This window comes from Panthera leo, chromosome B1, assembly GCF_018350215.1.
Source record: "Panthera leo isolate Ple1 chromosome B1, P.leo_Ple1_pat1.1, whole genome shotgun sequence".
Taxonomy (NCBI): Eukaryota; Metazoa; Chordata; class Mammalia; order Carnivora; family Felidae; genus Panthera; species Panthera leo.
In genome coordinates this window covers 34,907,168-34,930,248 of record NC_056682.1, presented here as the reverse complement: position 1 = coordinate 34,930,248, position 23,081 = coordinate 34,907,168, and the positions used below count along the sequence as shown (strand labels likewise).

General features: G+C 52.7%; 1 protein-coding gene across 2 annotated transcripts; it reads left to right on the top strand.

The window, feature by feature from the left end:
* The first annotated feature begins 1,967 nt into the window (after positions 1-1,967).
* RHOBTB2 (Rho related BTB domain containing 2) lies at positions 1,968-22,492 on the top strand. 2 transcript variants are annotated; one of them, XM_042934567.1, is made up of 10 exons: positions 1,968-2,023; positions 9,896-10,097; positions 10,782-10,885; positions 11,403-11,588; positions 12,217-13,238; positions 13,546-13,664; positions 15,323-15,473; positions 18,958-19,046; positions 19,866-19,971; positions 21,276-22,492. In XM_042934567.1, the coding sequence occupies exons 1-10, from the start codon at positions 1,968-1,970 to the stop codon at positions 21,491-21,493; spliced, it is 2,253 nt and encodes a 750-aa protein (XP_042790501.1). In that variant the 3' UTR covers positions 21,494-22,492. The 2 variants fall into 2 exon arrangements, with proteins under 2 accessions (XP_042790501.1, XP_042790502.1); XM_042934568.1 differs by lacking the exon at positions 1,968-2,023 and adding an exon at positions 5,312-5,845.
* Positions 22,493-23,081: the final 589 nt, after the last annotated feature.

The window sequence follows — 23,081 nt, the reverse complement described above, 5'->3', positions numbered from 1 at the left end:
CACCCCAGGAGACTTGGGGTGGATCATGCATTTCCCCAGTGGTATTAGTAGTGGTAGTATTTGCAGCTCTTAAAGCATATAAGCCAACAAACACTCAGGTTTCTCTGCTGAGTGAAGAGCTGCTTCAAAGCTGCAGTCTATGCTGCGTGGAGGCCTCAGCCAGCTCTGGCCTCCTAGGAGGCAGGACTAGGGTGGAGGGGCTTGGGTGAGTGGGCAGAGGGGTGTGCATGCTCAGCTGTCTGCCAGCAGGGGCTGGCTGCAGCCTGGCCAGGCCAGACTGGGAGTGGATTCTTCAGCTCCTGGTTTGAGCAGCCCCACCAGCACCCACACAGTGTGGTGTAGGAAGGTTGCAAGGGGCTGGGTGTGCTTTGAAGATCCCAAGCAGAATTCTCACTTGTGTTCCTTTCACTGCCTCACCTGTTTGTTCACTTTCTCAGGAGACCCACTGGGCACCAGGGCCAAGGTGGGCATGGGATTTTCCAACCCTGGTAGGTTAGACTGTCAGAATTCCACACCCTCTGTGCTGTCTGATCACCATAGGGGACCTAGGTAGCACAGGCACAAATGGGGGTTGAGTCCCGCTTTATCCCTTCCCTTCCCTTCTCTCTCTCTCTCTCTCTTTTTAAATTTTAGTTAATATACAATGCAATATTGGCTTCAGAAGTAGAATTTAGTGATTCATCACTCACATACAACACCCAGTGCTCATCACAAGTGCCCCCCTTAATGCCCATCACCCATCTAGCCTATCTCTCACCTACCTCCCGAGTCCCCCTTTACACAGGGATACTGAGCATAAGTCTGTGACGGGGAGCAAGCAGAAATGAAGGAAGAGTTAGAGGGATCACAGAATCTCTGATCTCAGACCTGCAAGGGGCCATGAGAAGATCACCTGGCCATCCCCTGTCTTCTGGCAAGTAATATTATTCCAATGGGAAACTAGAGAGATTAGGTTCCTTGCCCAAAGTCACACAGCCAATTTCTGGTAAAGGGGAGACTAGAACCAAGGTTGGCACCAATTACTGCAATGGCTGCTCCTCTACTTTGTTTTTTTTTATTTGGGACTCTTGGGGATCCTACTGTCCACATCCTTGCCCATACTGGGCTTGGTGGGGAGCCTTCTCTTGCCTTAGCTTTTACCTTATTGTCCCCTGTCCCTGGAGGGCTGTCACAGAGATGCCCCTCCATTACCCTTTAACCTGCTTCCAGAGGTATCCAACTGGCCTCTCCAAGCCCTCCCTAGATTATTCCTTATCTCTCCTAAAATTCTAGAATTTTCTTTGGCTGAACTGGTCCCAAGATTGTGACTGACCATTTAAGGAAGCTGAAAGTGGGAATCTCTGCCTCTTACTATGATTCCAATTCCTCCCTCCTCGCTCCGCCCCCAAATATTTCCCTCTTCCGTTCTAAGCCTTTGTGGCCATCAGCTGATATTTTGCTGAATCCAATTTGGGTTAGGAGCTTCTTCAGGAAGAAGGATGGCTAATAAAACATAGGTCTTCCATGCTAGGAGCCCTTATTAGATATCATTGCTGGATGAACCTGACCCAACCCTTGTACATGAGAAAACAGATTCAGAGACAGGAGGGAACTAACGTCGCATAGCTATGTGAGGACAGAATCCAGGCCTCCTAGTGGACAACGGACTGCTCTTTTCAAATTACCAAAACCAGTTCAGAATGCGCAGCATGGGATGGACCATGAACCTAGTTCTTGTCCCTCAAGGAGCCTCTTGATTCCCTGGGGTGGCCTCTGTCTTGGCCTCCAGGCTGAGTGTCTCAGCCCAGTGGGCCTAAACAGAAGGAGCCACACTCCTGCCCTGAGTAGATCCTCTGTTTTGGGCTGACTGACCTGGGCACTACTTTGGGTAACTTACAGCTATTTATTACTTCTCTCACAGTCTTCCCCTGGGCTGCCCCATTCACTTCTGTCCAGCCCAGCCAGGAGCCCGGAGGGAACACAGAGCAATGGCTACCCAAAGACAAGGCCAGTACAAGCTGTGGAAGACCTCTCTGGACAGCATGTGAGTAGCCACTGGGTGGTGTCAAGTCCCTCCTCATCAGGTTCCCCACCCAAACATCCGTTCATCCATCAAGCATTTATTGAGTTCCTATTACATACTAGTTGCCAGACCAGCAAGAAGGAAGCTCTTGAACAAGCATGGTCCCTTCTCTAAACAGTTCTCAGTACTGTGAGGGAGAGAGAGAGAGACCCAATGATAGAACATTGTGATTGGTATTATTAGGGGAGCACAGAAGAAGGGGAGGGAAACTTGCAGACTTTTAGGGAGTATTCATGGTAGGCTTTCTGGAAGAAGTGACATCTAGGCTGAGGCTTGAAGGATGAGTAAGCATTATCCAGGTGGAGGGATGGGAAGGAGAACAGTGTTCAGGCTGAGAGAACTGTTTGAGCAAAGGTGCAGAAGGGTTCTGTCTCTTGTGAGTACCTGGTGGTGCCCCCTGAGCCCTGGGCAAGGAGGCTGAGAGACTCTAGACTTTCCAGATTTGGCTCATTCACCCTGACCAGCTCTGCATGTTGAGATGCCTCTGCTTTTGCTCTCAGCTGGTCCCAAACACAGGGTGGCAATGCTATGTGTCCCAGACTGCACACTGCTGGGGAGGGGGGCAGACTTTTATGTCAGAAGACCTGTGGGGTGGGCTTTGCAGAGGGTTGAGTGTTCCAGGAGAGGGTAGAGAGAAGAGAGACCAGTAGCCTACAAACCGTAGAAAGGCTGGAGCTGCCTGTGAAACAAATGGAACGTGCAGGGTGGAGGAGGACGCACCAAGCGGGGTCTGCAGAGCTTGGGCTGGCACTGAAGAGGCGCCTTCAGAGCCACAGAGAGAGGAGGGCTTGTGGCGTTGGCTGAGAGCCTGCTGCATGGGTACCTTCTTGAGAACCAAGAAGGAGAGTGTTCTCCCCAGACTGGGCCTCCTGCTCACCAGCTTCAGAAAATGGCAGCTCGTGATGTCCTTGAGGAGGGTGGTTATGGGGCTAGTTGGAGCGGGTGCCTTGTGGGGACAGGCTCAAGGGGTTTACCTCACTGGGAAGGAGGAGTCACAAGAGGGCTTTGGTGAGGGAAGGGATGTTGGAGGAGGCTCTGACTGAGAATGCCGGAGAGGTGATGCTATCAGGAAGGACTCTCATTTAAAGAAAAGCTGAGAGGGGCGCCTGGGTGGCGCAGTCAGTTAAGTGTCCGACTTCAGCCAGGTCACGATCTCGCGGTCCGTGAGTTCGAGCCCCGCGTCAGGCTCTGGGCTGATGGCTCGGAGCCTGGAGCCTGTTTCCGATTCTGTGTCTCCCTCTCTCTCTGCCCCTCCCCCGTTCATGCTCTGTCTCTCTCTGTCCCAAAAATAAATAAATAAATAAATAAATAAATAAACAAAAACGTTGGGAAGATTAAAAAAAAAAAAAAAAAAGCTGAGAAAGAAGATTGTGTGCAAAAAGCAAGACAGGGGATTAAGTTGTTGTCCCTCAGCGGGAGACCCTGGCTCTGCCTGAGGCAGTTTGCCAAATGGGAACAGGGGGTGCAATTTCATTTGGCCAGCCTTACACCTTTGAACCCCCACAGGGTAGCCCGGTGGGCAGGAGGGTTCGCAAGCTCAGCTGGCTCTTTTCCCAAAGAGGGAGGAGGCATTGGCTCCATAAAGGCAGGCCTAGGCGCCCATGGTTTTGGGCAGAGGGCAGTTCTGTTTTCCTTCTGTGTTGTGTGAAACATGAAGCCAACAGGCTGGCGCTCTGGAGCTGGGTGGGGGCAAGCGGGTGTCAGTGGGAGAGGCCATGGCCTCTGTGGCACCCACACAGAGATGTCATGCTAGGCTGTCCTCTGGAGCAGGGACCTCTAGCACACAGAAGATGGGCTGAGGCTCTTCAACGCCAAACATGTGGGAAGAACACACCTGTACATGGTTAAGTTTCTTTCCAATGCGTGTATTCCAACCAATACTTTCTGTTCTTATGGAGACTGAATCCTCACTAGAGGGGTCAAGCGGCACCCTCAGTCATTCTTAACCTCTTCTCCAGCTCTGGGTGGATTCAGAAAGAGCAGGGGTAGCATCCCCCACCAATCAGGCACTTATTGAACATGGACCAGGCCAGAAAGCACATTTATCACAAATACCTTGATGGGCAGCTTCCAATTATATGCATTCATGGATGGAAAGCATGCTTCAGAGAATACAAAATTCATTTTTTATTCAGCTTTTTTTTTTTGGCAATGGATTTCTCTTCCTGATCATATCTTGCATAAACTAGTATTAAAGTGGATTTGCATTCTCAGAGCACAAGTTGGAGGGGGTTAGGTGGGAGGCATGTCAGTCTCGACTTTAAAAATTGTCCAGAGGTTATGACAAGATGGATCAAACTGGACTGAGCTGGCTGCTGTAATTACCAGTAGTCAAGATCATCATAATCAAACCAGCCTTGAACATATAAACTTCCTTTGGGGACTGCTCATATTACAGATGTCACCCCTTATAATCTCTTTGTTTTACAGAGGAGTAAATCGAGACGGAGAACTCAAAGGTGTCTCAGGCACTGTCTCTGGGGCTAGTGTCTTCATGGCATTTCTTTTAAGAGTCAGAAGATACTGGTAAACTCTAGGTGGCAATAGGATGGGGGTGGGATGGAAGCAGAGACTGCTGAAGAGGAGAAGATCTGGATGGGAAAAGATACAGGCGATACAGTGACCCACTCTAAAACTCATGTGCCACAGCAGTCGGAGGCACAGGCTTTAGCTGCACGGTGGTGATCAAGGGAGGAAGGCCCTCAAGTGCCAGGAAAACTCTCAAGCCAGAGTAGGGCCTGTATGGAAATGCTGTGTTCCTCTCCCCAGGGGCAAGGGGTGTAGGCCTGGGTTTAAGGGACAAGGAAAATATGTCAAGTTCCCCTTCCCTAACCGGCATCCCTTCCAGGGCTAAGATGCGTCTCAGAGTTCTTTGTCAGCCTCCCGGAGGAAAGGGGAAAACCCCGTGGGAGTCCAGAGAGGTATTGCCCCTTGCCAGGTAGAGGGAGGAGACCGCCACCGGTGCTGAGCCGAGACCCTCCCAGCCGCCTGCCTCCGGGCGGGGGAAGGGAGGGAGGGCAGGGGGGAGAGAGAGGCCCCCGCGGGGCGGGGCCGGGGGCGGGGCCGCAGGGCACCCAATCCCCTTCTTTCCCCGCCCCCTCCCCGCCCCCAGACCCCTTTCCACCAACCGAGCTCCGCGGTGGGCGGAGCCTGTCACGGCCGTCGCCCTGGGTGCGATTTTTTTCCCCCTTCTCTTCCTCCCTTTCTTTTTTTTTTTTTTTTTCCTTTCCTTTTTTTGTGAATGAAAAAAGGAGGTCGTGAGCGGTCCCCGGGACTGCAGCGCTAGGCGTCTTCGCGGCCGCGCCTTCGGAGCGGGCCAGGCGCGTAGCGGCGGCGGCCTCGCCCCTCTCCTCAACTGCGCGTCGCTTCCAGCCTCCGCAGCCAGAGGACCCGCGGCGGCGGCGCGGCCCAGCCGCCCGAGGTCTGAGCGGCCGCGCACAGCCCACTCCGGCGTGCCTCCATGACATTGGGCGCCCGGGGCGCGGGGAGATGCTGATCCGGAAGAGGCAATGGCTGCAGTGCCGCGCGCGCGGCCGCTCCCGGCCCGCCGTCCGGCCTGGGCTGCTCTGTCAGAGTTTCTGATCTAGCGCGACCCGGGCCCGGAGCTTGTAGCAGCAGCAGCAGCAGCAGCAGCAGCAGCAGCAGCAGCAGCAGCGCGGCGGCGCCGGCATCGTCCTAACTTGCACGCGCGGAGTGACCCCCAGACATTTCACTAAAATGAGCGTGCTTAGCAGGAAGAGATGTGTTCCTTACACTAGAAATTACCCCGTCACATGTAGTGGTGTAAGTAAATGATTAATTTCTGTTATGGCCGGGTTGCAAGCTACCTGGAAACGCGCCGCTTCGCCCTCCTGTGCCCTCCCGGCCCTATCTGCTTCCCTTCTGACATTCCCTCCGCTCCCCTTCTCCCCTTCTCCCCTTCTCCCCTTCGGTATAGCTTTGGCTGTTGGGGTCTCGGGGGGCGTGGGACTAACCTTTTCCGGGCTTTTCTAGGGAAAGGCGGATGACTTGATTGCCTTGGCGTGTCGTGGCCTTCTCCTCTCCCCATTTTTAAAATAAATTATTTTTATTTCGTGTGTGTGTGCAGAGCAGCGTGTCAGGAAAAAAAGGTCCAGAGTGGTGGAAATGTTTCTGTTAAAAACCAATGGAATTTGGATGTTTTGCTCGCCGTTCCGGACATGTTTCTTTCAACCCAACTCCATTGCAGTCTGTGCATCAGAGTTCTGGCAAACTATGGGAGAGATGCTTAGCGTTGTTTGTTGATGTCTGAGAAGGCTTTTTCATGTGTTTAGGTTTGCATTTTTTGTTAATACGATCATTCAAGATCCCTTTGAGTCTTGCTGCCCATTGGATCTGCAGGAGGGATTCATCTCCCCACCTTTCCTAATATTACAATGTCAGCAACCCACTGGCAGCCTCTTTTAATTCCAAGGCCACCCTCTCTGGTCTTCTCTTCCCGATTCTCCCTTCCTATCCATCCTCCTCAATTTTTACCTTCATTTTCAGGATATTCCTCCCTTTTGCATTTTGTAAGATGCAGGATGTGGGATATTGGTTGCTAGGAGACAAGCCAGGCTCCCAGGGAGATTCTGTCGTTTCCTTGACAACCAGACTAGGGCAGCTACAGATGAACAAGCCTCCTATCAGCTGTGGGAGGGAAAGGGGGGCTTTTCTGGGTTCTGCAAAAAGTGTGTGTAGGGGTGTGGGGGTGGGACTGGAAGCCGCTGAGGGTTGTAGCTAATCTGAGCACACCTTGCCTTTTGGCCTGGCCTGAGTACAAAGATCTAGGAGAACAGTGGATAGGAGGCTGTTTGTGGAGAGAGGGACAGGGATCATGGGACAGGGTGGGGAGGGAGTATCTATGTGATTCTGGGATCACTGAAGGAGAGGAATGAATTGGGGGTTGTGATACCCAGGGCTGGATGGCAAGGAAGCCATAGTTTATGGTGGTTAGTCTAGAGGCTCGGAAAGAATGAGGATGTGGAAAAGTCTAGAGTCATTGAAGGAGAGTGCCAGGGAAACGGAAATTGAGAAGCTCATTGAATGGGTTGTATCATCATACATCAGCAATGGTACAGTAAAGTAGCAATATTCTAGAGCAAAAAAATTACATTACTGGTGGCTTTGGCATGCTGTCTCCAGTGCAGGATCCGCCTTTAAGACGGGCCTGATTCGACTAAGAGTTTTGTCTGCTGGCTTAATTGGGCCAGTCTGTATCTTAAAAAGAGATAGAATTACATATATAGATATGTAATCTAGCATTATATAATACCAGATTACATAAGAAGACAAATACCTCCTTTCTGCCCAGACTCTCTTGGCACGAATTCACCACGATTTGGGAAACTTTCTTCCAAAGCCCTCATACCCATTTTCCAGAAGGGCAGACTGATGCCTAGAGAAGTGAAGTGATTTGCCCTTTCCTAGGTATGAAGTTTCCTAGAAATGAAGTCCCGCAGTCAGGACAGGGGTGGAGTGGGTGAGAATGGTAAAAATAAGGAGGAGGTCCAAGGACAAGCAGGGGAAGGCTGCAGAGCAGCTGAAGAAGGGATGAGGAGAGGCTGTCCAGCCTGAGTAGCACCCAGCAGGTCTGCTGTCTAAACTCACAACAGTGTTCCTCTCCTACTTGTTGGTTGGCTGTCCCCTACTTAACCCTCGAGGTGCATGAGGTGTGCAGGGGTATTTTAATCATAAACTCTCTGATTTTGAACTTGCATGGCTCTGCTGGTGTTCTGGCATCCTCCTCGCCTTCCAGATGCTCCTGAATTGAAGAACTGATGCCCCTCTTCCATGCCTCCCCATCCCCCCTTCTGCTTACACACCCACATGCCATTAGAACCTAAATTTGAGAAGGAAGTTCTATGGGCTAGTGGGTTTTAGTCTCCTACAGCTAATCGTATTTGTATTTGGGATTCGGTCAGTTTTGTTCTTCAATTTATAGAACAGAAACTACAGCCCGGATGATTCCTTCCCAGTTGTCTGACTTGAGACCAGGAACCATCAAAGTGGGGTTCCTGGTCCTCAGCTCAGGAGAGAGCAGGGCGGAGGCAAGGTGGTGGTTAGAATAACGGCTGCCCCTGAGGAGGGTGAGGTGGGTAGAGGAGGCAGGAGGAATCCTGCTCTGGAGAGCGGGGAGGGACTGCATGGAGACCCCTTGTTGTTTAGAGTCCAGTTCCTGTAAAATTCCAAGAAGGAGGGGGTGCTTGTCTCATTGAAAAGTCCTTGCTGCACTTTTTGCTTAGGTTGCTGAGATGGATCCACTCGCGCAAATCCCAGTTGCCATCGTTACTTGGATATTTCAGTTCTGCATTCCTGCAGGCTGGCATCCAGTTACAGCCCGGCAGGAATGGAGCTGCTTTGTTGCTGCTGGTGGCCTTGCTCTCTTGCTGGATGGCTCAGCAGTGAGGGCACCTGGACTGCCTCCAGGACTCTTATGAGCTCAGCCTTCCTTGGCCTAGGAAGGAGTCCAGTGTGCTCCAGCCCCTGGCTGACTTCGTGCACCCAGGGACTGTGAGCAGGAGCAGGCCAGTGACCTAGGTGAAACTGAGTTTCCTAATAATGCCTGCCTTGCCCAACCCCATCCCCCTCCCCTCTCCCCTTTCAGGAGAGTAGATGCCACTGGGTGACTGCCACCCAAAGCCCCCTAAGCCCTCAAGCTGAGGGGCCCTTCCTGGTGACAGCTTTTAAACACTGATATGACACTTCGACTACCAAAGGGCATTCTGTTTGTTAATTTGAGCCATCCCTCTCTGTGGGTGGATAAGCCCTCCCTCTGTGCCCAACACAGAAGGAAACCGAGGCAAGCATTTGCTTGGACATTCCGGTCCAAGTCTCTGGTCCTCTGCGTCTCCCAGCAGTCCCATCACCCATGCAGCCAACTGAGCGAGCACCCTTCCAGGAGCGCCAGCTGTCTGGGGGCTTCCAGCCTGGGAGCCCTCCTCCCTAGGAATGGGGAGTGTGGAAGGGGGCGTATCTCCCTCTCCCTGAGGCTGCCTACAGGTGCTTACAGGGCACACCTGAGTACGGGTGGCCAGGCCCCCTGACCATGGAGTATACAGTCACAGGCCCATGTTTATCCCCTCTGCCATCTCAAAACTGAGCCTGCAGCCGCGCGAGCCATCCAGGCAACATGACAGGCCCAGAGGAGGGGAGGGGAGGCCCACGGGCTGCCCAGGTGCATCCAGGAGCCTCTCCAACCCAGAGGGACTGGGAAGAAAAACTCTGGCATCTCCCTGAAAGAGGCTGAGGACTAGCGTTGAAGGGGAGCCACAGACAAGCCAGGGTTTGAAAATCTACCACCAGGGAGGGAGACAGGCAAAAGTGGAGGCCAGGAGAGCTGCCACCCATCTTTGACAAGTCCATTAAATTTTAAAGTGGCCCTACCCTCAGGCATGCTGGGAAGGGGTGGGGACCTGGCCCTGACTCTGCTTCTCTCAGCTGTTTGTTGTTCTGCTGCCTAGAGGAGGAGAGCGGATGATGAGTGCGCTTCCCAGGCGGACTCTCCTCTTCCTGGGAGAGTGGGGACAGGCCCGAGGCAGGTTCTGCCTAGGGTTCTCTCACAGGCCTCCCCCAGCCAGGAGCCCAGCGGGAGGATGGTGGCAACAGGAGGCAGACCAGTGGTTCATGTGGTGGAACCACTCCTCTCGGCCTGAATGGGCCCCCCGTTTCTTAGGCCCCACAGAACTATTGCCCAGATGGCTGCCTGCTCCTTTCTCTCCCTCTCTGCTCAAATGCTGGCAGAGGGGCCGGTCCCGGCTGAGGAGAGCCGCTGGCCCTGGCCCTCAGGGGGCTGGTGTGTGGAGCCACCTTGACCACTATGCTCCTGTTCCTCAGGTCCCAATTAATGGATTCTGACATGGATTATGAAAGGCCAAACGTAGAGACCATCAAGTGCGTTGTGGTGGGAGACAACGCGGTAGGCAAGACCAGGCTCATCTGTGCCCGGGCCTGCAATGCCACGCTCACCCAGTACCAGCTGCTTGCCACCCATGTGCCCACGGTTTGGGCCATCGACCAGTATCGGGTGTGCCAGGAGGTAAGGCTGCAAGGCCACTTGGCTGGGGGTCCCACCCTGCGTATCTGGGCTTCTTCCCAAACCATGGCTCAGTGTCTCCAAACTCGGCCGGGCCTGTGCTCAGCTCACGGAGGCCCCCGGGGATGGGGTGGAGGCAGCTGAAGAGGAAGGAGCCCCTGGAGAAAGGTCTGAGGTGAGCCCACCCCAGCGAAGGGATCCTTAACCATCTGGGGTTTGCGTGGCCGGGCTGGTGCCTAAGACCCAAGCTTTGCCTGGGACGCAGCATCTTGTATAATCACAGCCCCCAGTAATGGGGAGCACTGAGGGGAGGGAGGCGTTGGAGAGCTGAGGGCAGAGAGGAAGAGAGAAGCTGTCGGCCAAGACCAAAATCAGAGGCTTGTTATTTGCGGGTAAAGCTGGGAACGGGGCAGGCCCCTGAGCTCCCTTCCACACCATGACGGTCGGCCCTCTTAGAGTCCCTTCCCGGCTGGCCGGCTTAGAGGCTGCTCTTGCCATTGAGTCTGCAGAGGTGGCCCTGGATATAGTGCTGGGCAGGACACACAGACAGAGGTATTAGCTCTGTCCCTCCACCCCCATGCTATCTGGGACCCTCAGGTTTGAGTTGGCACCAGCCTGAGCTGATTGTGGGCGCCCCTAGAACTATTGCCCTCGATTCCGACTCCTCTCCCCTGGCCCACCCCACAGGTGCTGGAACGCTCCAGAGATGTGGTAGATGATGTCAGCGTCTCCCTCCGCCTCTGGGACACCTTTGGAGACCACCACAAAGACCGCCGCTTTGCTTATGGGAGGTAGGTAAGGCCTCTGGTTGCCTGCAGGAAGCCAAGTGGGTAGGTTTTCTCTGCTTTCCCAAGGAGGGAGCAACACTGTGAAATTTAACCTGGGAGGAGGGAGCAGAGAAAACATCATGGCAAACCCTCATAGGGGAGGCAGTCCGGGGTGGTGGAAGGAGCTGGGTTTGGAGTCAGGAGGCCAGGTTAGACTCTGAGCCCTGCTACCTATCAGCTCTGTGACTATGAGCAATTAGGGGAACTGTTCTAAATGATTTTCTCAGCCATGGTTTGTGAAATGGTAATTTCTAAACTGTAAGATAGCTGTGAGGTCAAAACGAGGGTTTTTGAAAGCTCTAAAATGCTAAATTAGAAGTGCTGTCATCATGCATTCTGTGTAAAGTCATGTGAGCAGACACATGACAGATGTGGGACTGTAGCATAGCGGTGGGGTGGGTATGTGTGTTCTCCCTTTTCCCAGGAGCAGGTAACCTACCACTAGCTTTCTCTGCCCATAACCTCACTCTGCCGCCCCCAGATCCGATGTGGTGGTTCTGTGCTTCTCCATTGCCAACCCCAATTCCCTCCACCATGTCAAGACCATGTGGTACCCAGAAATCAAGCACTTCTGCCCCCGAGCACCTGTCATCTTGGTGGGCTGCCAGCTGGACCTGCGCTATGCTGACCTGGAGGCCGTCAATAGGGCCAGGCGACCCTTGGCTAGGTGAGGGGTGTGGACGCCCAGGGAGGGGGAGGAGGAAGACAGAGGGAGGGGGTGCATCTCCATGGCTCCCTGTTCAGCTCTGATGGAATCCACTCAGCCTCACACCTTACCCTCCGTTTGAAGCAAGCCATATAGGGGGCCAGAAAGAGTTCCCATTCATTTATTCATTCATTCATCCATCCATTCATTTATTCATTCATCTCTTATACCTTGTGTGGGTAATACTGGGCTAAGCACTATGGGAGAGACGGTGAAAAAGAGGTAGTCTTTGCATGAAAAGGGCTTATGATCATGCCGAGAGATGAACTCGATGTTTGAACATGTTAAAAACCAATGTGGAACATTGCATGCTCATTGCCAGAAGTTTCTGGCAGCGGGTGGGACGGGGGCTCTGGCAGAAATACGGAAGTCTTTCTGCAAGAAGAGGGGATTGGAAGGGGACTTGAAGGACTAGTAAGATTTGACTAGACAGTGGAGGAAAGGGCAGGAGTGGGGCAGAGACAGATCTTAAGCAGAGAATCTCCAGCCCCCTGGAGAACAGGCAGGCTCTGGAGAGCTGCCTCTCCCTGCCCCGCCCCTCCTCTCTTCCCCCACCAACATGTTTAGTTTTCCTTCTTGAACCTCCCAGGCCCATCAAGCCCAATGAGATCCTTCCCCCAGAGAAGGGTCGGGAGGTAGCCAAGGAGCTGGGCATCCCCTACTACGAGACCAGCGTGGTGGCCCAGTTCGGCATCAAGGACGTCTTTGACAACGCCATCCGCGCCGCACTCATCTCCCGCCGGCACCTGCAGTTCTGGAAATCCCACCTCCGCAATGTGCAGCGGCCTCTGCTGCAGGCGCCCTTCTTGCCTCCCAAGCCGCCTCCCCCCATCATCGTGGTGCCAGATCCCCCCTCCAGCAGCGAGGAGTGCCCCGCCCACCTCCTGGAGGACCCGCTGTGCGCGGATGTCATACTGGTGCTGCAGGAGCGGGTGCGCATCTTTGCCCACAAGATCTACCTCTCCACCTCCTCCTCCAAGTTCTACGACCTGTTCCTCATGGACCTGAGTGAGGGGGAGCTGGGGGGCCCCTCGGGGCCAGGGGGCCCCCGCCCAGAGGACCACCGGGGTCACCCTGATCACCACTACCACCATCACCACCACCACCACCATGGCCGGGACTTCTTGCTTCGGGCGGCCAGCTTTGACGTATGCGAGAGCGTGGAGGAGGGCGGGGGCTCGGGTCCTGCTGGGCTCCGCGCCTCAACCAGCGATGGGATCTTGCGGGGCAACGGAACAGGGTATCTGCCAGGGAGGGGTCGAGTACTGTCTTCCTGGAGCCGAGCTTTTGTGAGCATCCAGGAAGAGATGGCTGAAGATCCTCTGACCTACAAATCCCGGCTGATGGTGGTGGTAAAAATGGACAACTCCATCCAGCCGGGGCCCTTCCGGGCTGTTCTCAAGTACCTGTACACCGGGGAGCTGGATGAGAACGAGCGGGACCTCATGCACATCGCCCACATTGCTGAACTGCTTGAGGTCTTTGATTTGCGCATGATGGTGGCCAACATTCTCAACAATGAGGCCTTCATGAACCAAGAGATCACTAAGGCCTTCCATGTCCGTCGGACCAACCGGGTTAAGGAGTGCTTGGCAAAGGGCACCTTCTCAGGTACGGATTGTGCTTAGGAACTGACTGCCAGAAGGCAGGGAAGTTCCCTTCAGTTTGCCTTCTCAAGAGTCCAGGTTGGTCTGATTAGCATTCTGAGTCATTCATCTCAGCTGCTGATGTCCTGGAGATGTGGTGGCTCTGCTCCTGAAGCCTAGTCCCCCAAGCCTGAGACCTTGCTCACGTAGCTCTCCACAGCTGTGGCTTCGGAAGGAAGTGGGTTGTCTGGGCACGGTGGCAGTCTTTGGGGTTGGTTGTCCCACATTCCTTCACCACATCCTCACGTGATGCCTCTTCTCCTCCTGGACAGATGTGACTTTCATCCTGGATGATGGCACCATCAGCGCCCATAAGCCCCTGTTGATTTCCAGCTGTGACTGGATGGCTGCCATGTTTGGGGGGCCATTTGTGGAGAGTTCCACCAGGGAGGTAAGGCCAGGATGGGACTGGGTGGGAGGGAGAGCCAGACCTACACACTTCGCACCTGAGGCAGCTGCTATTTATTGGTACTTTCTTCGGCACCGACTGTGTGCTTGCTAACCGCTGAGTGACCAACTCCAGAGACGTTTATGATGAGATGGTTCCCATAGCCAAGGATTTTACGATATATTAGGGAATTATAGTAACATCTTCTCTCTATGGTTTAGAAGGCACTTTTGATACATTATCTCCTGTATCACCTCACACATATGGCATAGTGTTCCCACTTTATAGGGAAAGTGAGGCCCTTGAGGAGTTCAGCATCTGGTACAAAGTTACGTAAGTAGAAAGGAGAGGTTCGGACTTCGAGACTTCCAATTCCTTGGCTCTATACATTGTATTTTGCTTTCTCCCTAACACATGTGAACCAACTGGAAAAAGTTCTGTGTGTCCTAAAATGAATCCATTATTTTTTTTTAAGGGTTATTTTTTTATTTTTGAGAGAGAAGAGGGAGAGAGCACGCGTGTGAGAGAGCAGGGGAGGGGCAGAGAGAGAGGGGGACAGAGAAACTGAAGCAGGCTCCTTCTTGACAGCAGAGAGCCCATGTGGGCCTCGAACTCACAAACGGTGAGATCATGACCTGAGCCAAAGTTGGACGCATAACCGACTCAGCCACCCAGGCGCCCCTTCTCTATTTTCTTTAAGCTCCTGTACCGTTAATTGTCCATCACTCAGCCTCGCAGTTAACAAGGTACAAGTTTTTGCAACCGCACGAGGTTCGGAGTATCCACACAGTTTTCTCGACTGGTCTGGGATTTCTTTCAAGTGTGGGGACCGGGTCTTGCACTTGCACCAAATCGTCCCCACCCCACCCCACCCCCCATCCACACTGGTCCCTCAGTAGAGCTCACCAAACACTTGAGCGAAAGACTGCACTAGGACTAACACAGCATAGTGTCCTGTGACACAGAATAGGAATTTCTTAACATTTCTGGGAAGGAAGCCCTTCCGGAAGGCTAAGTGGAGGGATTGAGATGTGAGTTGGTCTCTGAACCTTGAAGCGTGAGTGGGATTGGTTTCTGTGAGTGTGAGACCAGGCGCTCCCCGGAGCCCCAGGGGCGGCCAGCCCTGCGCACTTCTGGGTACCATAGAAGCAGCTTCAAAGCTCCAGATGATTCGCACGCCGCCTGGGGAGACTTGTGCCTGATGAGAAAGCAGTTTTTGTTGCAGCACTGCTCTGAAGAGATCCCAGAGGCCCAAAGCAGCCTCTTCAGGCAGCCAGAGAGAAGCCGATCCCTCTCGCACTGCCCTCTGCAAGGCCAGGAGGGGCTGGGGTGTGGGTTCAGGTGAAAGGAAGGATTCCTTCAAACACCTTCCAAGCCAGCATGGCTTTGGAAGCATGCCAGTGAGAATCTAGGTCCCATTAAAAGCTTTCAGAGCCCTGCTCACTGGTGCTGTCAGCACATGGGCTCCATGCAAGGTTTTGCTCTGGGATGCAGGCCTTTGAGGGTTTCCCGAGTCGGCACGGGGGCAGCGGCGGGATGGCTGGCCAGCCTGGGGGAGCCCGGCCTGTGTGGGCCAGGGCCTTTTGAGTTTCTCAGACCTGAGTTCCTCCTTCCCAAAAGCTGGACCTCACTGAGGCCCTCTGTCTTCCTTCCCCCTGCAGGTGGTGTTTCCTTACACGAGCAAGAGCTGCATGAGGGCAGTGCTGGAATACCTCTACACGGGCATGTTCACCTCCAGTCCCGACCTGGACGACATGAAGCTCATCATCTTGGCCAACCGCCTCTGCCTGCCACACTTGGTTGCCCTCACAGGTACGCGAGGATCTCCCTGGGGGAGAAGCCAGGGAAACCCCCAGAAGTCATTATTTCTTCTCTCGCCTGTCTCCTCCCAAGGGACAGGCTGCTAGCACCCAGGGAATGTGTTTACACCCAGTGAAATATGTCGATGCGTCTTGGGGTTTGGAGAGGACACAGATGTAAAGAAGTGAGAGAGACGTGCTTGGTGGTGTCACATTGTAGGCTCTCCGCGAAGGGTTTTGGGCCCAACCGTCTTGTCTCCGGCAGATGACAGCACCTGGTGTTCTCCCAGCTGGGTCTCACTCTGGCAAGCTCAAGTCAAGAGGAATAGAACGCAGTTCCTCACTCCCCATCCCTTCTTGGGTCCTTCTCCTCCTCCTCTGCCTTCTTTCTTTTCTCTTCTCTTCCTTCTTCTCTTCCTCCTCCTTCTCTTCCACCTTCGCTTTCTGGTTCTTCTTCCAGAAACAGACAATAAACATTGACCTGCCTAGTTCCTTGAAAGACCATGAGAGCTCAGCTTTTAGAAAAGGCCAAATGCAGAGGTCCTCGGGGTGGAGCAGGGCCTGAGGCAACAGGGACACTGAGCAGCAGGCTGTTGGGGGCCAAGGGGCTGCAGGACAGGAATGGTCCAGATGAAGGGGGTCTGGGGCCAGTGATGCAAGCAGGCAGAAGGCTCCCGTTGAGGTTGGAACTGGCATTTGTGCTGTGTTGGTGTTGGTGTTGGTGCCTGTGCTGGTGTTGATATCGGGGTTCATGTTCTTGGGCAGGTCAGGGGGCAGAGAGCAGGGCCTAAGATATTGAGCTGAGACTAAGGGAAGGACCTAGCATTAGAGCTGCTGGGGCACTGTACAGGTGATGAAGACTGGGACTTACAGATGAGGAAAACAGCAAAACCGTGATGAGAAATTAGTTATAAATAAGATGGGGCTTGGTCGTAGGAAGAAGGAAGAAGTCGCCGATCAGAATTGGAATGTTAGGGGCGCCTGGATGGCTCAGTCGGTTAAGCGTCCGACTTCGGCTCAGGTCATGATCTCGCGGTTCATGAGTTCGAGCCCCACATCGGGCTCTGTGCCGACAGTTCAGAGCCTGGAGCCTGCTTCAGATTCTGTGTCTCCCTCTCTCTCTGCCCCTCCCCTGCTCATGGTCTGTCTCTCTCTGTCTCTCAATGATAAGTAAACGTTAAAAAAAAAAAAAAAAAAGAATTGGAATGTTAGTTGGGAGCCTAGTTGGAGACACAGAGGGCTTTAGGGTGGGGAGCAAGAGAGAGGCTTCTAAAGATCACAGCTGAAACAGTAAGTCCACCAGGACTGCCTGTGAAAAGAGGTGTGGTCTTCACAGAGCACAGACAGCTCCCGAACTCTTGGACCGAGTAATTCAACTTTTTTGAAAGACTGTCTCCAAAGAAATGACCCAAAGGCAAAATATGTATAAAGATATTTCTGTAAGTTTGCCTTAGCATGGTGGGCAATCAGAAACAAGTGAGCCATCAAAAATATTACACTGCACTGTCACATGGAAAGGCTTGTAGAAAATACCGTTGAATGACTCGTCCTGGGAAATGGCCCATAAACACTACAAAACATACAAGCATGTGTTGTGTATGTACCTTGTCACGGATTAGCAGCAAGTGTTGAGCGTGGTACAGTTGGTGATGCTTTATGTTTCATGAGGTATGCTTTCTATGAAGTTATTAATTCAAGCTTAAAACTTCTTATTGTTCAGTATAACACAAATACATGAACTATATGTTTAGCTTCATGAATTATTATAGACTCAAATGACCCATATCAGGAGCTAGGCCCTTGCCAGCCACAGCAGAAGCCCCCTGCCTGTCCACCCGAGTGCCAGGTCCTTCTCCCTCCTCAGGAGTAACACTTTACCTATTAGTCTTTTGTAGGGTATTTTTTATGGCCTCACTGCCTTACTCTTCATAGTTTTATCTTCTAAGTGTGCACCCTTAAACACTATAGCATGGTCTTATTTTTTATATGCCTTTTAAGTTTCTTCTAATCTAAAGGTTCCTTGTCCATGATTTTTTTCCCCCTTGCAACTTATCTATTGGGAAAAGCCCACTGATGTTCTAGAAAATCTAGATTTCACTGATTGGTCATTGGTTCTAGAGGCTAGATCAGATTCGTATTCAATTTTCTTTTGCTAAAACTACTTCATAGGTTGTTTTTGTTTTGTTTGTTTGTTTGTTAAGATTTTATTTTTAAGTAATCTCTACACCCAACGTGGCATTCGAACTCACAACCCCAAGATCAAGAGTCACATGCTCCACTGACTGAGCCAGCCAGGTGCCCCATTTCTGTTTCTCATCAAGAAGCTTTCTCTCTTTTTGCGATGTTAGCAGCCACTGAGTGTCAATGGGTCCGCTGATTTATTAGGTGGTGTGAAATGGTAATATTCCAATTCAGGCATTCCTTCTTTATCTGTTGGAATCCTTCTAAAAGGAGAGAAGCTTCCCTCCTACTTTTTGTTTACCGAGTAGTATGGTTTCATACAGGAGGGGCAGGTGTATGCTTGACTGTTTCCTCTTCACTGACCAGATTTCAAGATACATATGGTTCCCATCACCTTTGGAGAGTGCCCTGTTAGTTTTTATTTTTAAGGATTACTACCAACTTTTAGATTTGAATGTACTTGATCAGTTTCAAATAATTGCAGTTACTTTATTAACGCTAAAGTACTGCACCGCACCTTTTGCCAGCAGGGATCTCTTCAAGTTGGCATCGGAGTGAGCTTTCTGGTTATGTGGAATGACAAGATGTTCCAGGTTCGTTTTGTACATTTCCTGCCCTGGACCTGGAATCAGCCATTTCTCTAAGAAGTCTGCTTCTTATAGGAAATGGTATTTCCAGACTATAATCTGTGCATGAGGGATGCCTATTACCAATGTATCATTTCGAGCTCTTGTTTCTAGGTTTTTTCCATGGACTGAGCTGGGAAGTATATTTTAAAGATACCTCATGAGTCTATACTGATACAGTTAAACTTCAGGATTAAGAGTGTTTACTTTTTCAATGTAAATGTGTTAACATAAAATGTAAGGTTAGTACACAATTTGTACACAAATCTAAATTAATACGAACACTTAGGTTTAATTCATAGTTCTACTTTGTAGTTCTTGGCAAAAGAGAGAACTCTGAGACTTACTGCCGTCTCCCGTCCGTATCAACGGCTGGTTCCACTGGGGGCTTTTACCCTACATATATCAGACTACTGGGTGCGACATACGTAGTTTGAACAATTCTCTTACATGATCCTGACATCCACCTTCACTCCCCATCCCCACTGCACTGGGAAAGTCTTGCTGTAATCCCAATTTCCTCACGGGTGGGAGCAGACTTAAATTGGCTATGGCCTTTCTCGGCCCGTTGGGACTTCCACCTGGCCTCATCTCTCTTTGCCCTGCAGTGGGGTCCCTGCCGGAGGGTATAAATGAGTACATATCCACTCATGTGGTTCTTCGGCTAATTCCTGGCTGTGTGTGTCACAGAGCAGTACACAGTGACCGGGCTGATGGAAGCAACTCAGATGATGGTGGACATTGATGGAGATGTCCTTGTGTTCCTAGAACTGGCTCAGGTATGACGGCTGGGGAAGGGATCTCTCCAACATTCTTGACTCTGGGCTCTGTATGCTCATTGGCAGCGACTGGGGAAGCCTGGGAGGTGGTGGGCAGGAAGGGAGCCCATTTTTAGACTTGGTTCCCTGATTTGGCAGAGCCCGTCTCATCCTTCCTGCCAGAGGATATACTCTGACATGCCGAGAGGAGAGGCTGGCCATGGCGGGAAGGGACTGAGGCATCATGCAACCATAAGGCAGGGGAAGGAAGCCCAGTCTCGCGTGTAGACATGGTTTCAGCCTGCCTTCGGTCATTGAGGACCCTTCCTCTAATATTAGCTGTCCACCTCCTCATCCCTAAACAAACAAGTGAAATCTCCCACTTCGGCCCTCTGAGTGTAGGAATTCTACCACCAGAAGTTAGTTGATGAAGTTGGAGTTGCGGCTCTGAGGCATTTAGACGCAGCTGGGAAGGTCAGCTCTCTAAGCCTGGGTGTCTACACCTTAGTGTAGACTGCTTTGGTCCCTGATGGGAGGAGGGGGCCATCTCTGGGGTGGGATCTAAGGAGGACGGACACGATAGGAAGGCACCACACACAGCTGTGGATGTCCTGGATGCTGGGGGCAGGACAGAGGTGACGTGATGGTGGTGGTGGTGCCAAAGAGCAAAGTAAATGTTTTCTTACACTTTTGCGTGGGTTTGCCTCTCGAGATGGGCCCTTTACAACTGCAAGGCCATTGCCTGTCTACACCAAAGCTGTGGCTCTGAAGACAGCACTAGGTGTCTGTGCAGACCCTGCCCTGGGGTTCCAGCATAGATGCTCTCCTATTTGTCCCCAGTTCCACTGTGCGTACCAGTTGGCCGACTGGTGTCTTCACCACATCTGCACCAATTACAACAACGTGTGCCGCAAGTTCCCGCGAGACATGAAGGCCATGTCCCCAGGTGAGCATCTCCCGCAGGACCTTTGCTCCACCCGTCTGCTGAAGGGGCTTCAACCTGGGTCCAGATCTCTGACTCGACCCGAGGGCATCTGACGGCTGCCAAAGATCCTTGGGCTGAACTTGACCTTGCGGGTGGGGAGCAGCCTGCAAAGGTGTATCCAGCCAAGCAGAGGGAAGCCCAGGCAAAGGGCAGGGCAGCTGGGGATGTTGAGCGATTCACTTAACTTCTCTGGGCTTCTATTTCTCACGAGTACAAAGAGGGTGTTGGACTTTTGGTGTTTTTCAGACTTGGGTTTTTTTGTGTGTTTTTTAGTTGTTTTGGTATTTTGGTATTTCAGACTTGATTTTTTTTTTTCCAGAGTTGGTATTTTTCAGACAAGACTCCACAATAAGAAATGCATTTTATGTTGGGAACTGGTACACATATAAAAAACTATACAAATTGTTTTTAAATGCTGCTCATGACCCACCACGTTGATTTCACAACTTAGAAAGGGCACAGCTTGGATAACACAGGTCCTGGTATCCTCTGAGGTCCCTGCGGTCCTACCTCTGCTTAATGAATGTCTCAAAGTCCTGGCACCCGAAAGGAATTGCCCGAGCCCCGGGGAGAGATGTTTTGGCCTCCCCAGGTTCCTGCCAGCCATTTCTTCAGGTCTCCACTGGACACCCTCCATGCTGTGGTGCCCTCCTCCCTGCTGCCAGGCTGTCCCTGCACCCTCCCGTCCTCCTACCCTTGGTCTCTCCTTTGCACCCTTGTGGCATTTTCTGTGTAGGGCACAGCTCCAGCCACATCACTGCCCTGGTCTAAACCTTGCATGCCCCCTCACGCCTTCCAGGATCAGTCCGAACCCCTCAGCCTAGACTTTCCTTTAAAGGCTGACCCTCTTTGTACTCCTGCAGCCCTCCTTCCCGATGCTTCCCTCAGAACCCAGCTCCACCAACTACCTGTGCCATGCCCAGCACCCTGCTGCCTTCCTCCCTCCTCGTGCTCCGTCCCAGCCTAGTTCATTGCCAGGGCATGTGAAGCCCATCTGGGTGTGCCCTCTGCCTTTAAAGTGCAGCATAGTAGAAGGACCTTTTCCCAACGCTGTCGGCCCCACTGCTGGCATTGACTTTCTTCAGGAAGCCCTGCACCTGCACCGGGGGCTCTGAAGGCAGGGCTGATACCCGGATGGGGGCCGCTGCAAGTCCCCATGGTAGTGTGGGGGCCACCGCGGGCATCCCTTGGACACCCTCCACGCCCCAGCCCTCCTCTCTCCCCTTCTCCTGCCCTCTAACTACGGCCCTACTGTTCTGCTCCAGAAAACCAGGAGTATTTTGAGAAGCACCGGTGGCCGCCTGTCTGGTACCTAAAGGAAGAAGATCACTACCAGCGGGCACGGAAGGAACGTGAGAAGGAGGACTATCTCCACCTGAAACGGCAGCCCAAGCGGCGGTGGCTGTTCTGGAACAGTCCGTCCTCACCGTCCTCTTCTGCGGCCTCCTCGTCGTCCCCATCTTCCTCCTCGGCTGTGGTCTGAGACGCTGCCACCCTCTCCCGATCCCGCTGCTGTTCTCCCCACTTGCCTTCGCCCCTCTGCTCTTCTGCATCGTCCCCTCCACCTCCCAGGGACAAGGGGACCCGCGTAACCAGGACCCTAAGGGCAGGGCTGTTCTCACCAGCCAAGATAGCTCAGCAAGAGAGGAGGGGGGCCTTGTGGATCAGGACAGGGACCCCTGCGGGGGTCCCCAGTTCCAAAGCAGGGCAGGAGGCGGACGATTGCTGGGAGATGGGGAGCAGGGAAGGAATGGAGAGCTCTGGCATCTGACTCTGGGTTGGAGAACGCTGGCACCCGAGCGAAACTCTCCCGGCCATGAGGCTATGTGTCTTGGTCTGCGGAGGCGGCCCCCTCCCAGGACGCAGCAGCGCGCAGGGAAGGTCCTGTCTCTCTTGGCCACTTTTTTCCATCAGTGGACCTGAGGGTTGCAGATGTTTTGTGGGCATTTCCACACGACGCCTACTCAGATCCTCACTGGAGAAGTCAGGGTAGAAATTAAGCCTTCAGCCCAACTCCAGGCTTCCACATCCTGGGGTGCAGCTGCCGAGGCCGCAGGTGGAAGGCTTGCACTCTGCAACCATCCCGCCCTCCCTAGGTGATAGGCGTCTGGGCCTGATAAAGGATGGCAGAGACTGTTCAGAGCTTCAGGCCTCGGAGCCGTGCCTCTTGGTGCAGTGGGAAACTTCTCCCTCCCCCATCCCTCCCCACTCAGATCCTGAGGTGGGAACCAAAGGAAACAGCTGGGACAGAGGGAGAGGAGAACGTGGGTGGTGGGGTCTGGGCGCAGCAACCCCAGGCTCTCCTGGGCTCCTCCTCCTGCCTCTGGTTAGCATGGCTTCTTAGCACGGTGGGGCCAAATTAGCAAAAAAAAAAAAACAAAAAAAAAACCCCAAACAACAACAAAATCACCACCAACCAAAACACTTTAGCCTCTCTATTCCCTCAAAGAAAGAAAAATACAAGAAGATCCTGTATAGCTTACGCACAGGGGCCTCCATGTTTGATGACATAGAAGTTTAGGTTGTAGAATTGATTCAGTGCCTGTCAGGCAAGGACTTGTCACCGGCTGTGACTGAGGATGCCCTGGCCCTGCAGGCTTGCTCAGAGGACAGCAGAAGTTCTGACTTAACATGCTGGGATTGAGGCTTCAGGGGCAGGGGCGGGGTGGTCTCAGGGCTCAAACGTGGCATTGGACCCCTACTTTGCCCATCTTGAGAGTCAGTTATCCCCCTCGACTTCAGAGAGTGACTTCACAGGATGTGAATGTGTTGGGGGTCAAAGGTCAGGGGAAAGGACACCAACTTGGAGAATAGGAGTCCCTGTAATGAAGGAGCACAGGACATACCTCACTTAGCGGTGGTTTGGGGTAAAAGGGAAGGAGGGGGCAAAGCAAGGGCAGTCCCAGGAAGAGAGGGACAAGACTGGAGGATTGTGGGGGTTAAGACAGCAGCTTGCAGCTCCATGGGGAAAAGCTGGGCCACAACTGACCTCTCCCTGTTTCGTGATCCTGACCCATATTTCACCCCCCACACCATTTTTAGACTTAAAAGTCAGAGTCCCACTGATGATG